General features: G+C 35.9%; 1 protein-coding gene across 6 annotated transcripts in view; it reads right to left on the bottom strand.

Annotated features, from left to right (window-relative positions):
* NT5C2 (5'-nucleotidase, cytosolic II) overlaps nt 1-15,787 on the bottom strand; it is a 146,684-nt gene that overhangs the window by 57,206 nt on the left and 73,691 nt on the right. For 3 of the 6 annotated variants that reach the window (XM_053207778.1, XM_027062975.2, XM_027062974.2), the window contains exon 2: nt 15,187-15,311. In XM_053207778.1, coding sequence (XP_053063753.1) covers nt 15,187-15,287 — 101 coding nt within the window. In that variant the 5' untranslated portion in view covers nt 15,288-15,311. Of the gene's footprint in view, nt 1-2,106; nt 4,398-12,583; nt 15,144-15,186; nt 15,312-15,787 lie in introns of those variants that run through there. The other 3 variants (XM_027062972.2, XM_053207777.1, XM_053207779.1) reach the window with 3 other exon arrangements.

Consider the following 15,787-nt stretch of genomic DNA (forward strand, 5'->3'; position numbering starts at 1 on the left):
AATATTAGAATTATTTTCATACCAAAATACAAAATTTATCCATTTATTTCTAAAAACAGCAAAGGGAATAAACTCTGATTTCATTTATATTATCCATACATTTCAAATGAACTTGCTCAGGGGAGCCTAGCTAGCTTAGTCGGTAGAGTATGGTTCAGCATCATGAGTTCAAGCCCCACATTGGGGGTAGAGCTTACTTTTAATTAATTAATTAACAAATAATAAATAAATAAGCAAGCAACTATAAAAGCTAATCTTAAAAAAAAAAGTGAGGGGTGCCTGGGTGGCTCAGTCAGTTAAGCGCCCAGCTTCGGCTCAGGTCATGATCTCACAGTTCATGTGTTCGAGCCCTGTGTCGGGCTCTGTGCTGACAGCTCAGAGCCTGGAGGCTGCTTCAGATTCTGTCTCTGTCTCTGTCTCTGTCTCTGTCTCTCTCTCTGCCCCTCCCCCACTAGTACTCTGTCTTTAAAAAATAAATAAATGTTAAAAAAATAATTTAAAAAAATGAACTTGCTCATTACCTATTCATACAGCATGGAAATTGCCCCAGGGGCTCCTAGAAATAAACCTAAAAGAATATCTCAACCCTTATGGTGTCCTTTGGTTTATATAGATTTCTAACTAACTCTAACACACACTTTAGGGAGAAAATTAATACTAATTACTTTCTAAGAATTTTGACTGCACCTAGAAATATAGTTCTTTTTTTTTAACTGATTTTTTAATGTTTATCTGTTTAGAGAAAGAGAGTGGGGGAGGGGCAGAGACAGGTAGGGAAAAGACAGAATCCCAAGCAAGCTCCATGCTGTCAGTGCAGAGCTCGCTGTGCGGCTTGAACTCACGAACTGTAAGATCATGACCCGAGCTGAAATCAAGACCTGGATGCTTAACTGACTGAGCAACCTAGGTGCCCCTAAAAATATTGTTTTTAAATCTACAAACCAGCTCTATAAACAATCATGTGTACAAGACTGACCAATATTACCAGCATCTGTGATCATCTTTATCATAAAAATTGTTTAACAACTGCAGGTTTATAGCTGATACTAGAAAGAAAACATACTAACCCTAAAGAGGCAGTCCTTTCTAATTTTCACATTTAAAGAAACTTCAAATCTAGTGATGTCATGAGAGTTCTAAAAATAATACAGAATTATTATGCCCATGGTTGTTCTCTAATGAGATTTCAAATTGCAGTAAAGTGGGCCAATTTTAGTTTGCTCAAAATCAACACATGATTAGATTTTTTAAAAACTGTAAACATGGAGCCCTGAAAGTATTCAAAATTTCTAATAGAACAAAGAACTAGAAAAAGAATTAAGAGCTTCCAGAAAATCAAAATTAAAATTTACTGTATTAAAAAAATTTTTTTTGTGATCTGCGTCCTACTTAACCAGAGAATGTCTCTGAAATTAACTAGGTCTAGTTACACTTGAAGGTTAGGAGTAAAATAATTAGTATGCAATCATTAACTTACATGTCACCTATTATAGTAACAAAAAGAATAGCAGTAGCAATTCAAACTCTGAGGCTTAAGAAACAATAATATAAAAACAGTGAAAACCCTAACATGGAACTATTTTCTATTGCAAAGTAAAAAGGCATAGGGGATTCTATTCAAAATTACTTTTTGTCTACACTTCCCAGAAAGAAACAAAATCACAAGCCGCCTTTCACTGAATCTTTCACAACATCTTCCACAGGCACAAATTATTTGAAAATGCCTTTGAGCTTTTAAACTTCACTCATGTCTACATAAAATTCTTTGGTAAGACACCCCTATTTATTTCCAGTTTTCATAAACACTTGCTACAGAAAAACAAAATCAGTTTACCACAGAGTAAACAGTGTGCTTAAAGCTCACTAAATTCCTATGGAGAGTATCCATCCTCAATGCTGTCTTTCAAAATAGCAATAGTAAAACTTTATACTAGAGAATATGTGAAGCATTAACAATGTAAGCTTTCAGCTAAATTTCTTTCAATCTCTCCCTCTACCTTCTCTGTCCGGCTGGTAACACTACTTATTAATCTTCCAATTCACAGATGACTAGAACATTTTTTGCACTGAGGAAAATGAAGGAGAAAGAATAATAAACTCACTTACCCTTCCTTAGACATTCTCAAAGATCTACTTCCTCTGGATGAGAATACAGGATCAACAAACAAGCTTCAATGATCTTTTGAGAACTGTAGCTCATTTGTTAAAGCACAGAGAACTCTGGCCCTGAGAGGCCCAACAAATTCGGGCACAATGCCGAACCCTAACCAGGCAATATCTCAGTGACCAATAGCCTCAGCTTTAAATACTTGAAAACCTAAGAATAATAGGAAAAAATTGGAGGGCAGAAAAAATAACTAATAGTCTGAATTGTTTAAGACTGGCCAGGTTAGGAAAATGACAAGTTCCCCTAAGAGACAGGAATCATTAGAGGCAAACACACAGAAAAAGCAAATTTACCCCCTAATGAGGCCTGCCAATAGTAAGCAAACAATGAGTTTCACAGAATGGAGTGGCCTTAGTCAGTCCAAATCATTTTTAGTTTTCTCTGGGAGAAAAAAAAAAAATCAATAGGATAAATAATACTATGTCTTAATTCTCAATTTAGTTATTTCCTCCCTTAGAAAATGAACAATGTGAACTACAGAGGAAGGAAGTATTTATATGCCAATCATATTACAGAAGGAATATAAAGTATTTCCACTGAGGTCTTTTTTTCCTGATCATTAACCGCTTTTAAGGAAAACATCTGTGTTCACAAATGTTTTACTCAATCACCTGAAAATTTCAGCTCATGTGGAAAGAAATTTACAGATCTTTGGCATATGGGGGATAAATTCAGAACATTCTAGAGGTTAATTACAAATTTCAGAGCAAATCGAAGTTTAAAAGACAAACATCTGCAAATTTCCTCCCTCCTGACCAAATATAATGCATAGGGATTATGCAACAAGGGGAGAAATAAACAAGTGTGTGAAAGTCTAAGAAAACTGAGATGTCAAGTAAATCCTTCTACTGGTGATTCAAATTAAAAATAAAATATACATACCTTCAAGAAATACTACATGAATTAAAACTTAAAAAAAAATTATCTCTTTAAATATTACCTAAATATCTTACTATAAAGGTTTCTATTAGTCATTAAAATGTTTAGTCACCAGTAACTAAAAGCACTAACACTGTATGTTAAGTATACTTGAATAAATTTTTTTAATAAAAGCACTATTAAATACTATAAATTCAAACTAAAATTGTTTTCAGTTTATTTAGAAAAGCAGTATGGTGTAACGGAAGAAGAATGAGCACTGGAGCAACTAGGTTTAAATTCTAGTTTCTCCACTTTCCTGCTCCGGAACCTTGAGTAAGTTATATATGCTCAGCCTCAGATTTTTTATCTATAAAAGACAACATCTGGTAGGGTTATCGTCATTTGTAAGCACTCAAAAAACTTCGAGTGTTGGGGTACAGTAAAGCAACTGGGTAGCTTGTCAAGCATTATCTCACCAAATATCTCTTGAGAAATATTTTTTTAATCCAATTTTCAAATTGTACATGAATATAAAGAACTTTCACTGACCATCCTCAAACCAAATTCCATAAATACAGGAACACAAACTGAATATGGAAAAATGATCTAATCCTTAAGACTGCCAATTTCCCCTGGCTTCCCTGGATTTTCAGTTTGTGGCATCACAGCTCAGTGTGGTGGAAATAAATGTAATTACTAAGTTTAAGCCTTTACTACTTGCAGAGAAAGGGAAAACAAAAATTCTTACTTGGACAAAGGGTATACACACTTACATGTGCTTCCTGTGCAAATGATACTGCACTGTTTGAAGATGATTAGCTCTTTCAAACTTCATATGGATAGTCAAGAAATATTATTGAATCTCTATGTGCCTGGTACCCATAATACAAAGATAAACATGGCAGCCCTGGATTTTAAGGAGTTCAAAGTCTAACTGGGAGGAGACCCACTCACAAAGCTTAAAAGCAGTGTGTAACTATAGTGTTAGAGATATGCACAACAGAGATGCATCTATAGTCTTGCCTGAGTCTTTCTGAAAAGACAAAATGCCCAAGTTATTGTTTTTTAAACAGATATTGTGCTAAGCACTTTATATTATCTCATTTAATCTCAAATAACTCTGAGGTATATATTATTCCAATTTCACAGATGACAAAACAAGACTATAGAAGTTAAATACTGTGGGGGCGCCTGGGGGGCTCAGTCGGTTGAGCGTCTGACTTCGGCTCAGGTCAGGATCTCGCAGTCCGTGAGTTCGAGCCCTGCGTCGGTCGGGCTCTGTGCTGACAGCTCAGAGCCTGAACCCTGCTTCAGATTCTGTGTCTCCCTCTCTCTCTGCCCCTCCCTGTTCATGCTCTCTCGGTCTCAAAAATAAATAAACGTTTAAAAAAAAAAAAAAAGAAGTTAAAATACTGCGATTCTAAAGAAATTAAACGGAATAATGCAAAATGCTAACCTAAGATCCAGCCTCTTAATCACCATGATAAAAGGATTAGATTAGCAGGTGTTAATCAGGCTAAAAGAGTAAGTGGAGAACATTTCAAAAGAAGAGGAACTAAGAATGAAAAGCAACTTAACAGACATTAGGATTGTAGAAAAAAAAAAAACAACAACCCTAGACTCAACTCAGAATTAATGGAATAAAGTTTGAGGCAGGGAACTGCTCAAAATGAAAGTGAAAAGAAAAGAGTCAGTCTTACAGGACCTCAAATGTTATGTTAAGGGGCTTAGAATTTATCCCATTGCACAGAGGATGTGATGCCACTGAAGGTTTTAAGCAGAGTGATAATTTGATTTTAAAAATAGATTTTCAGCTATGAAAAAAGATTGAAATCTTGCTGTATGCAACGACATGGAGCTAGACAGTATAGTGTATAGAGAGTATAGAGCTAGAGAGTATAATGCTAAGCAAAGTAAGCAAGTCTTAGACAAATACCGTATGACTTCACTCATATGTGGAATTTAGGAAACAAACAAAACAACCAAAAAAAAAAAAAATGGATTTGAAGAGAACAAGGCAAAGAGATCTACTGGGGTTACTGTAGTAATCCAGGACAATGAGGACCAGAGCCTGGACTAGTATTATCAGGAATGAAAAGGCCAGAATCTATAAATGACTAGGTTCATATTAAAGCACACATATGCAGGGGCACCTGGGTGGCTCAGTCAGTTTAAGCGTCTGACTTTGGCTCAGGTCATGATCCCGCGGTTTGTGAGTTTGAGCCCTGAGTCAGGCTCTGTCCTGATGAAAGGGCGGGCCTACGCCAGCCGACTCCATCTTGTTCTGTGTCCTTCACCTTGACCACACCTCCTCCCCTTGAGTAACCCCCCCTCACCTGCCTAACAGGACTCGGACCCTTCCCCAGCCAATCGGCTGAGGCCACAGCCATTACCTCACCAACTGCCCCTAGGCCCCAATAAAACCTTTGTCCTTTAGAAACTCGCTCTCTTCTCTTTCCCTGGTATCTCACCGCTGCGTCGGTGCAGGTAGGGGATTGAGCTCGAGCTAGCTCGAATAAAGGCTCTTTGCTTTTGCATCGGACTCGGCTCCCTAGTGGTCTTTGGGGATCACGAATTCTGGGCATAACACTGACAGCTCAGAGCCTGGAGCCTGCTTCAGATTCTGTGTCTCCCCCCCTCTCTGCCCCTCCCATGCTTGTGCTCTGTCTCTCTCTCTCTGTCTCTCAATAATGAATAAATGTTAAAAAAAAAAATTTAATGCACACATATGCATGTATTCTAAATGTATTGAAAAGGGACTACAAAGATGATCTCCAAACTACTAATGGTGTTCACCTATGAGAAAGAGGTATGAGGATGAAAGGGAAAGTGAAGGGGAACTTTCATATTCCACTCTGCATTTCTGTACTCCTGAATATTGTACAATAAGAATTTATTTGTGCTGACAGCACAGAGACTGGAGCCTGCTTTGGATACTGTTTCTCTCTCTGCCCTCCCCCACTTCCACTCTTTCTCTCTCTCAAAAATAAACAAACATTAAAAAAAAAAAAAAAAAAGGAATTTACTTAGGGGCATCTGGGTTGCCAAGTAGGTTAAGTGTCTGACTTTGGTTCAAGTCATGATCTCACGGTTCATGAGTTTGAGCCCCCCACTGGGCTCTGAGCTGACAGCTCAGAGCCTACTTGGATCCTCTGTCTCCCTCTCTCTCTCTGCCCCTCCCCTGTGCTCTCTCTCTCTCTTCAAAAATAAACAAACATTAAAAACAAAAAAGAATTTACTTGTCTATCACTTAAATAATTTTAAACACTGTTAAAAAAATAATTAAGAGATTAAAATTTGGGGGGCACTTGGGTGGCTCAGTCAGTTAAGCATCCAACTTCAGCTCAGGTCATGATCTCACGGTTTGTGGGTTCAAGCCCACGTCGGGCTCTGTGTTGACAGCTCAGAGCCTGGAGCCTGCTTCAGATTCTGTGTCTCCCTCTCTCTCTGCCCCTCCCTCTCTGGCACTCTCTCTTTCTCTCTCTTTCAAAAATAAAAGTTTAAAAATAAATAAATAAAGAGATTAAAATTTGGGATTATTGTGTTTAACTTCTGAAATACTTTAATTTCTGAATGGATGTATTAACAATTAAAATTTTCTTTTTTTTTTATTTTAGAGAGAGAGTGAGAGCACAAGTAGGGAAGGGGGGGGGGGCTGGGGGAGAAGGATGGGGGGGAAGAGACAGAGAATCCCAAATAGGCTCCACACTCAGTACAGACCCAGACATGGGGCTCTATCCCACAACCCAGGATCATGACATGAGCCAATATCAACAGCTGGATGCTCATCCAACTGGGCCACCCCTAAAATTCTCTTTTAAAAAGCCTTGAGGGGTGCCTGGGTGGCTCAGTCAGTTAAGCATCTGACTTTGGCTCAGGTCATGATCTTGCAGTTGGTGAGTTCAAGCCCTGCATCAGGCTCTGTGGTGACAGCTTGAAGCCTGTTTCGGATTCTCTCTCTCTGCCTCTCTGAAAAATAAATAAACATTAAAATTTTTTAATAAAAATAAACAAAAAGCCTTGAAAGGAAGTGGCTGGAAATAGAGCCAGAAATGTACTTCTGGTCTTTTGATTCTTAAACCAAGGTTCTTTAAGGCTTAAATGTTTACTGTAGAACTAGAAAATATAAAAAGTAACATAGCATACTTGATACAAGATTCCAAAATGAAACTATGAAACTATCAAAAATTATAAAAACCAGAATTTCAAATGTGATAGATTCAGGTCATACCTAACTAAAAAGAGAATTAGTGAACGGACAGATAAGTCAGGAAAAACCTTCCAGAATGTAACACAGAGAGAAAAAAGGATAGAAAATACAGGAGAAAGAAACAGAAGAGACGACACAGTGCTAAAGTCTAACATGTTTATCAGAGTTCAGAAGAGGATAGAGAGTAGAGTAGGGACAATATATGAAAAGATAATGACTGAGAATTTAGAAAACCAATTAAAGACAAGCATAGAATCAAGAATTCCAACGAATCCCAAGCAAGATAAAGAAAATACATCCACGGGCGTCTGGGTGGCTCAGTCAGTTGAAGTGTCCGACTTCAGCTCAGGTCATGATCTCACGGTTAGTGAGTTCCAGCCCCGCATCGGGCTCTGTGCTGACAGCTCAGAGCCTGGAGCCTGTTTCAGATTCTGTGTCTCCCTCTCTCTCTGCCCCTCCCCCGCTCATGCTCTGTCTCTCTCTCTCTCTGTCAAAAATAAATAAATATTAAAAAAAAAAAAAGAAAATATATCCAAAGTTATTGAGGAGGAATACATATGAGACTGACACTTCTGATATGCCTTTTGTGTAACTTTAAAAGCTCAGTACTAGTATATTGAATAACATATGATGTTATGAAACAGGATGTATTATGTAACGTTATATATTGTATTAAATGATAAATACAATTAAATCAGTAAGAATGGAAAGAAGAAAAAAATACAAGTAAAAAGTAAACAAATGAACCTAATTTCACTGCATACAACTACCCTAACCATAGTGTATAGAAAAAGAGCAAAAAAGAACTAATCCAAATAACTTTAAAAAAACAGGCATCTGATTACATACTATTAGTCACTGGCAGGGTAGAGTAAGAAAGCAAAAGTAATGCAACAAATTCTGAACTTTTTATTTTTTTTTTATTTATTTAAAACATTTTTTTTAAGTTTATTTATTTATTTTGAGACAGTGTGAGAGAGAGCAAGCAGGAGGGGTAGAGAGAGAGGGAGACAGAGCAAGTCACAAGCAGGCTCCACACTGACAGTGCAGAGCCTGATGTGGGGCTCAAACTCACAAACTGTGAGCTGAAATCAAGAGTCAGACACTTAACTAAGCCACCCAGGCACCCCAAATTCTGAACTTTTTAAAAGTTTGTTTGTTATGGTATAAGCAAATCAATTATGAAACTATTCTAGATGTATTATTAGAATGAGCAAATGAATAAAGATGTTGATGTTGTGAAGATTCAGGGTTCTCTTTACAGAACAACAGATATTTTCATGAAATCAAAGTAAACAAGGGGGCACCTGGGTGGCTCAGTCAGTAGAGCGTCTAACTCCTGATCTCACGGTTGCCCGCCCAAGCCCTCTGCTGGGTGTAGAGATTACTTAAAACTAAAATTAAAAAAAAAAAAGAACCTTATTGGGAAAAACTGGAATTAGAATAGTGCAAACTCATGATTTCAAAAATATATGTAAGAATGTGTGTACTCAGTGAAAATAATTTTGACAAATAAAGGTAGACATCTCTAGAATACTCCACCCAAAACAAGCAGAACATGCTTTCTTGTCAAGTACATATAGAAGATTATGTAAGAATGAGGTAAAATCAATAGCAAAAAGTTTGTGGGACATTCACAAATACGTGGAAATTCAACAACACATTCCTGAATAATTGAAGTGTCAAAAAGAAATCATAAGAGAACATAGAAAATACTTCAGAGATCACTCAAAAATACACAACATATCAAAATTTAGGGGATGTAGTGAAAGCTGTACTGAGAGGTAAATTTATAGCTTTACAACGCATTTATTAAAAGAGAAAACATTTCAAAGCAATGACCCAAGCTTCTACCTTAAGAAATTCAAAAAGGAAGAGCAAATTATACTCAAAAAACAAGCAGAAGGAAGGAAACGATAAAGATCAGAGCAGAAATAAAACAAAACAGAAAAACACTGGAGAAAAGTAAATGAAACCAAAGGTTGGTTTCAACAATATAACAACATTTAGCTAGAATGAAGAAAAAAAGAATCAAATTACTAAAGTCATAAATGAAAGCAGACACATTACTACTGACCTTAAAGAAATAAAAACAAATAGAAGAGAATACTATAAACAATTGTATGCCAACATAATAGGTAAAAGAGATGAAATGGACAAATACCTAGAAACACACAAACTACCAACACTGACTCAAGAAGAAATAGAAAATCTGAACAAACCAATAATAAGGTAAAGAAATTAAGTCAGTAATAAAAAAAAATCTTCCAACAGCACAGGCAACCTCAGTCCTGGGCTAAAACAGTGTACAGACACAAGTAGCCCTGGCTACTTCAGATAGATGGAAGCCTTTTGTACTTAAGCAAGTTGGAGGGGAGGGGTGACAGACAAAGTATGAGAGAAGAAGGAGATGTGAACATTAACTTATGCACATTGTCCTGATGCTGAATATGGATGCTGGTATATCCAAATATTGACATAGTTCTTGCGTTTTTCAATTTAAGAAAGAGAATTTGCAAAATCTTTTTTGGTTGTATAAACCGGTTATATCCATGACCTTGTATGTATTTCATAAAGTGAATATCAATAAATACTGTTTAAAGTAAAAATAAAAAATCATCCAACAAAGCTGAAAATTTATAGCTTCCCTGGTAAACTCTATCAAATGTTCAAATAAAAATTAACACCAATCTTTCTCAAATTTTTCCATCAGAGTTGAGCCAGTAGTACATCTCAATACCTAAGCCAGGAAAAAGAAAATATAGAACAATATCCCTATGTAGATAAAAAAAAAAAATCCTCAACAAAATACCAGCAAACCAAATCCAACAAAGTACAAAAACCACATGATCATTTCAATAGACACAAAAAAGCATGTGACAAAATCCAACACCCTTTCATGATAAATACATTCAACAAACTAGAACTAGAAAGGAATTTCAAACTAGGAATAAAAAGGAACTTTCATAACCTGATTAAAGGACAGCTATGATAAACCTGCAGCTAACATCATACTAAATGATGAGAGATTGCAAGATTTCTTCCTAAGGTGAGGCAAAAGAAAAGGGATGTTTACTCTTACTAGTCCTATACAGCACTGTACTGGACATGATAGCCAAAATTAGGCAAGAAAAAAGGCCTCCAAATTGGAAAAGAAGTAAATCTATCCTTATTTGCACATGACATGATCTTATATGTAGAATCACTAAAAAATCCACAAAACAAACTGTTAGAGCTAATGGCTATTTTGTTTTTATGCCATCCATATATCCTCGGTAGTGAAGAATCAGTCTTTTGCCCATTTCCTCATTGGGTTGAATTTTTAAGTTCTTTATATATTCTGGAAAGAAATCTTTAACAGATGTGTGATTTACAAATATTTTCTCAGTCCGTAGCAGCCTTATACTTAATAGCTAAAAACCAAAAAGCTCTAAGGTCCATAAACAGAAAATAGATGAACAAACTGTGGTATACTGATAACAATGGAAGGCAACATAATAATAAAAAAGAACAAATTACTGACACACACAAAAATATAGATGAATCTATCTCTCAAACATTACTTTGAATAAAAGAAGTCATACACAAGAGTCCTTGAAGGTGAAATATGCTATCTAAATATGAGTAACATGTCTTCAAACAGAGTTTCTTTCTATGGATTTCATTAAATCAAAGATCTGCTATCTCTTATTCTCTCTCTTCCTTGCCACTGCCACCACCACTTTTCTATTTTACTTTTAGGTAGGTTTTTGGAAGAAGCATAAAGGGAACGGAAGCAGAGAAACAAACTGAGAATGTTTTAGGATCCAGTATCTTTTTTTGAACAATAAAGTTTAGAGAATCTGTATTCCATAAAGTAGGATCACCACACATTACGAAGAGAACTTAGTAGAGACCAGGAATACCTATGATGTAAAAAAAAAAAGGTAGGTCACTGAAATTTTTTAAACTTTTCACGCTGAGATAATTCTAGATTCATATGCAGTAGCAAGAAATAACACGGAAAGATTCCTCTATATCGTTCACCTAGTTTCCACCAAGGAGAAGATCCTGCATAAATACAGTACAATAGCACAACCAGGGAACTGATATCGATACAATTCACCAACTTTATCCAGATTTCCCCAGCTTTACATGCATTCATGTGTATGTAGCTTCATGTAATCATCACTGAAGTCAAGACACAAAACAGTTCCAATCATAAGGATTCCCTGTGTTATTTTTTTTACAGCTATGCTCACCTGCCTTCACTTACCCCAATCCCTAACCCCTTGCAACACTACTGTTCTTAATCTCCATAATTTTGTCATTTCACGAATGTTATAGAGATGGAATCATGTACTAGGCCAACTTTTGAGATTGGCTTTATTAACTCAGCATAATTTTCTTGATACAGCAAAGTTGTGTGTATTGATAGTTAATTCTTTTTTGTTGAATAGGATTCTTCAGAGCTAATATTTTAGGCAAAAAAATAGGGTGAAAAAAACCCTTCCCAGCCCCTGAATCCTTATCTGCCATTCCCTAGGAATATGAAAGACTATTCAAAGCATTAGAATGATATACTAACAAAAAAAGTTTAACACAGTTCTGATAACTCGACCTCACTCTTCTTATTCTGACAAGATATATGCCATCTGTATATTATTTAAGGAATACAGCTGCTTGACATTTCTGAGGACCTATCTCTTCCATGTGATTTTCAATTCATAAGATGGCTATTGAAATCTTATCAACTTGTCCATTTGACTATTAAAACCCATACTAAAATGACAGGTTAATTCAGCTTAATCAACGATACAACTAAAAAGCTGAATGACATTCATGTGATATCTACTAAGTGGTTAAGTGAGAAAGAAATTAAAATTTATCAACATGGCAGTCTCTCTCTGTATAAAACCTGATACTTGTTTTTAACTTGCAGTTAAAAAAAATCATAAACACTTCTAATTCTACCAGTGTGCCAAGCTACAAATACTACAAAATAATTTTATATAGGTATACAAATACCTTTTTACTCCTTAAACATATATAATAATTTAACTCTGAGTAGAGAAGAAATTAGAGAGGTTTAAATAAGCACTGGAATGGCTTTGGAGGCCTAAATTTCAACTTAAAAAATCATTTTGGAAAAATATAAAGAACTTAAAGACAAAGTGATTACAATGTCTTTTAAAATAAGGCAAAAGACTGCTTAACCAAAAATTCACAGGCCCAATTGTTTATCAGACCTCACTTCAACATGATAAAACCACTGCTGAATTCATAAGCTGTATTCATAAAGAACCAACTTACAGAAATTCTTCTGTACTATAATCATCAAAATTTAAAAGGAAAGAAACAAATACCTGATTTCAGCACCCTGGGCACAGTCAACGTCGAGAGAAGATGCAAAATCTAATTGTTCCATTCTTGGATTTGATAGATACAAATTGTGATCTATACTGATCACTATCAGATTCTCAGTGTTAAACAAGGAACTACCTAAGAGGTAGTTGTCTAACTTGCCTCCTTCAAGCCACTGTAACATCTGAGCAACTCAGCCTATCTTCTGACCATATAGCAAAACTATTCCAATGAAGGGTTTGGCTTGATAATTATCTTCAGCCTAGAAGACTCAATAACCATAATAAGGAAATGAAAGACGTACAATAGTCATACATTCTGAAGGCCAGTTTCTTAAAAATGACTCATGACCATCATTTTTAAGATTAATGTTAGCAAGAAAAAAGCCCGAAGTTAGATATCTATTTACTTACCTAAAAATATTTAGCTTCTTCTAAAAAGGGAATTCTAAAGCATCACATACAGTGTATAGTTTATGATAAATAATCATCAGAGTCTACCTAATTCAACCAGTGATAAATACCAACTCCAATAAATGTCTTTAATAAAAAGCCCTAGAAACAGAATATTCTACAAACTTATTTAACTAGAAAACTAAAATAAATTCCTTTTAAATGATTTCCATTAAAAATGTTTAATTAACAAAAACAAATACTTGCAAAAATTCAAGAACCCAAATTCTACATTAAAAGGAAAATCTGCAATATACGACAATTTGGATAAACCTTGATAACACTACGCTAACTGAAATAAGTCTGTCATGAAAAGACATACTGTATGATTGTACTTATATGAATACTTGGAGTTATCAAAATTATAAAGACAGACAGTATAATGGTGATTGCCAGGGGCTGGAGGAGGAAAGGGGAGTTACTGTTTAATAAGTATAGTATCAATTTTACAAAATGAAGTTAGAGGGATGGATACTGGTGATGGCTGCACAACAGTATGAATGTACTTAAAACTACCGAACCATATGCTTAAAACAGTGAAGACGTAAACTATATGATGTGTACACTTTACCACGATAAAAAGGAAAAAAAATGTTTTAAGTGATCTAAAAATTCAAATCCTTGAAGATGTTTTTCTCCTGTTTCTATTATTTCAGATTGTACTCTACTATATGAAGACTATAGGGTGCAGAGCCAATCTACAATCTTACAGGAAATATCATTCTAAATGAGTCAGAAGCACTCAGGCTATATATGACATACTACATACAATTAGGACATGTGATGTTTACTCGATGATCTCTCTTCATTGCACAATTCTAGCCCCTGTTTCTACTGACAAACATGTTACATCATAACCAAATGTATGCAGCATAAACACTAAGCAAATAACTGAACAAGTATAAAACACCTGTATATTTCCTCTTTGCTCCAACCTAGAAACAAATGAGTAATTATGAGTTGTTGTCAGTTCCTGGAGTTCCCATACAACCTTTTAGCACTACCAGTACACCAGCATTTCTTTCTACTTATACCTTGCTTACCCAAGATGGGAAGCCAGATAGTTCTAGTAGGGACCAGGACTTTGTAACCTATTAATTTATGGAAAATGTAAACTTCTAATTTCTGTCTAAAAACAAACGATTTCTAAACGCAGTACTTAACTTCTACGTATTTTGGCTACTGAAGATTTAGGGAGAAACAGCCATTTAATTGACTCCATTAAGAGTGGCATATAAAAATATTTACATTTTAAACTTTTAAAGGATTTTTAAAAGGATTTAGAGAAAATATTAGTCTTAAGATAATAAATGTTGCTAATACTCAGCATTACCACATTCAATCTAATACACAGTAGCCAGGAGACACAATTTCAAAAAATCTATTTAAAAAATATAATCAGCTTGCAGCAAATGTCAAATAAGAATTTCATTCTTATTTTTAAATGTTTTTACTTACTTTTGAGACAGAGAGTGCATGCACACAAGCAGAAAAGGGGCAGAGAGGGGGACAGAGAATCCAAAGTGGGCTCCACACTGAAAGCAGAGAGCCCAATGCAGGGCTCGAACTCACCGTGAGATCATGATCTGAGCCAAAGTCGGAGGCTCTTAGTTGGTTACTAAGTCACCCAGGCACCCCAAGAATTTCACTCTTATTAACTAAGGTACAGAGCGCCTGGGTGGCTCAGGCAGTCAGTTAAGCATCAGAGTTCAGCTCAGGTCATGATCTCACGGTTCATGGGTTTTAGCCCCACGTCCTGCTCTGTGCTGACAGCTTGGAGCCTGCTTCAGATTCTGTGTCTCCCTTTCTTGCCCTCTCCTGCATGTTCCCTCCTGCGTGTTCCCTCTCTCTCCCTCTCTCTCTCTCTTAAAGAAATTTAAAAAATGTTAACTAAGGTACAATTCTCCAGCAGCTGAAGACTTTCTTCAGTTAAGGACTTTTATTAGTAGATATATTAAAACACAGCAGCAGCAGTATGGTGTACTAGCACTTAAAAATCTAGATTCTAGACTAGGTTTGAACCATAAACTGGCCTTATAATCTATGTAAATTGCCTAACTTCTCTACACACTAATTTCATCATCTGTAAAATGAGGACAATGTGTGCCCACTTTACAGAGCTGTTTTGAGGATTAAACAGACAAAATACTTACCGATGATAGGCTTCTCGCCGATACTTTTTCAGGGCATGCTTATCCATGTTAGCAGGCATATCTGCTGCATTCTGTAACCGATCACTCCAGGAGGTTGACATTTTATTTCAATTGTATGCTGAATTCTAGAAAAGAAAATCAGTAGTTTAGTAGCTTAATGTTGGTATCTATTTACTGTTACCTGATTTTTTTTAAAAATCAGAAAAACTCTAGATTGCAAATTTACTGATATAATTATCTATTTAAATATACCGAATATGGGGGCGCCTGGGTGGCACAGTCGGTTAAGCGTCCGACTTCAGCCAGGTCACGATCTCGCAGTCTGTGAGTTTGAGCCCCGCGTCGGGCTCTGGGTGGATGGCTCAGAGCCTGGAGCCTGTTTCCGATTCTGTGTCTCCCTCTCTCTCTGCCCCTCCCCCGTTCATGCTCTGTCTCTCTCTGTCCCAAAAATAAATAAACGTTGAAAAAAAAAATTTAATAAAAAAATATACCGAATATGGTAAATATACTGAAAAATTATACTTACCCTTCTAAACTGTCAATTTACAAAAATAATTTCATATGGTAATTTCTATCCAGACAGATCATATTCCAAATAATT

This window comes from Acinonyx jubatus, chromosome D2 (genome assembly GCF_027475565.1).
Source record: "Acinonyx jubatus isolate Ajub_Pintada_27869175 chromosome D2, VMU_Ajub_asm_v1.0, whole genome shotgun sequence".
NCBI lineage: Eukaryota > Metazoa > Chordata > Mammalia > Carnivora > Felidae > Acinonyx > Acinonyx jubatus.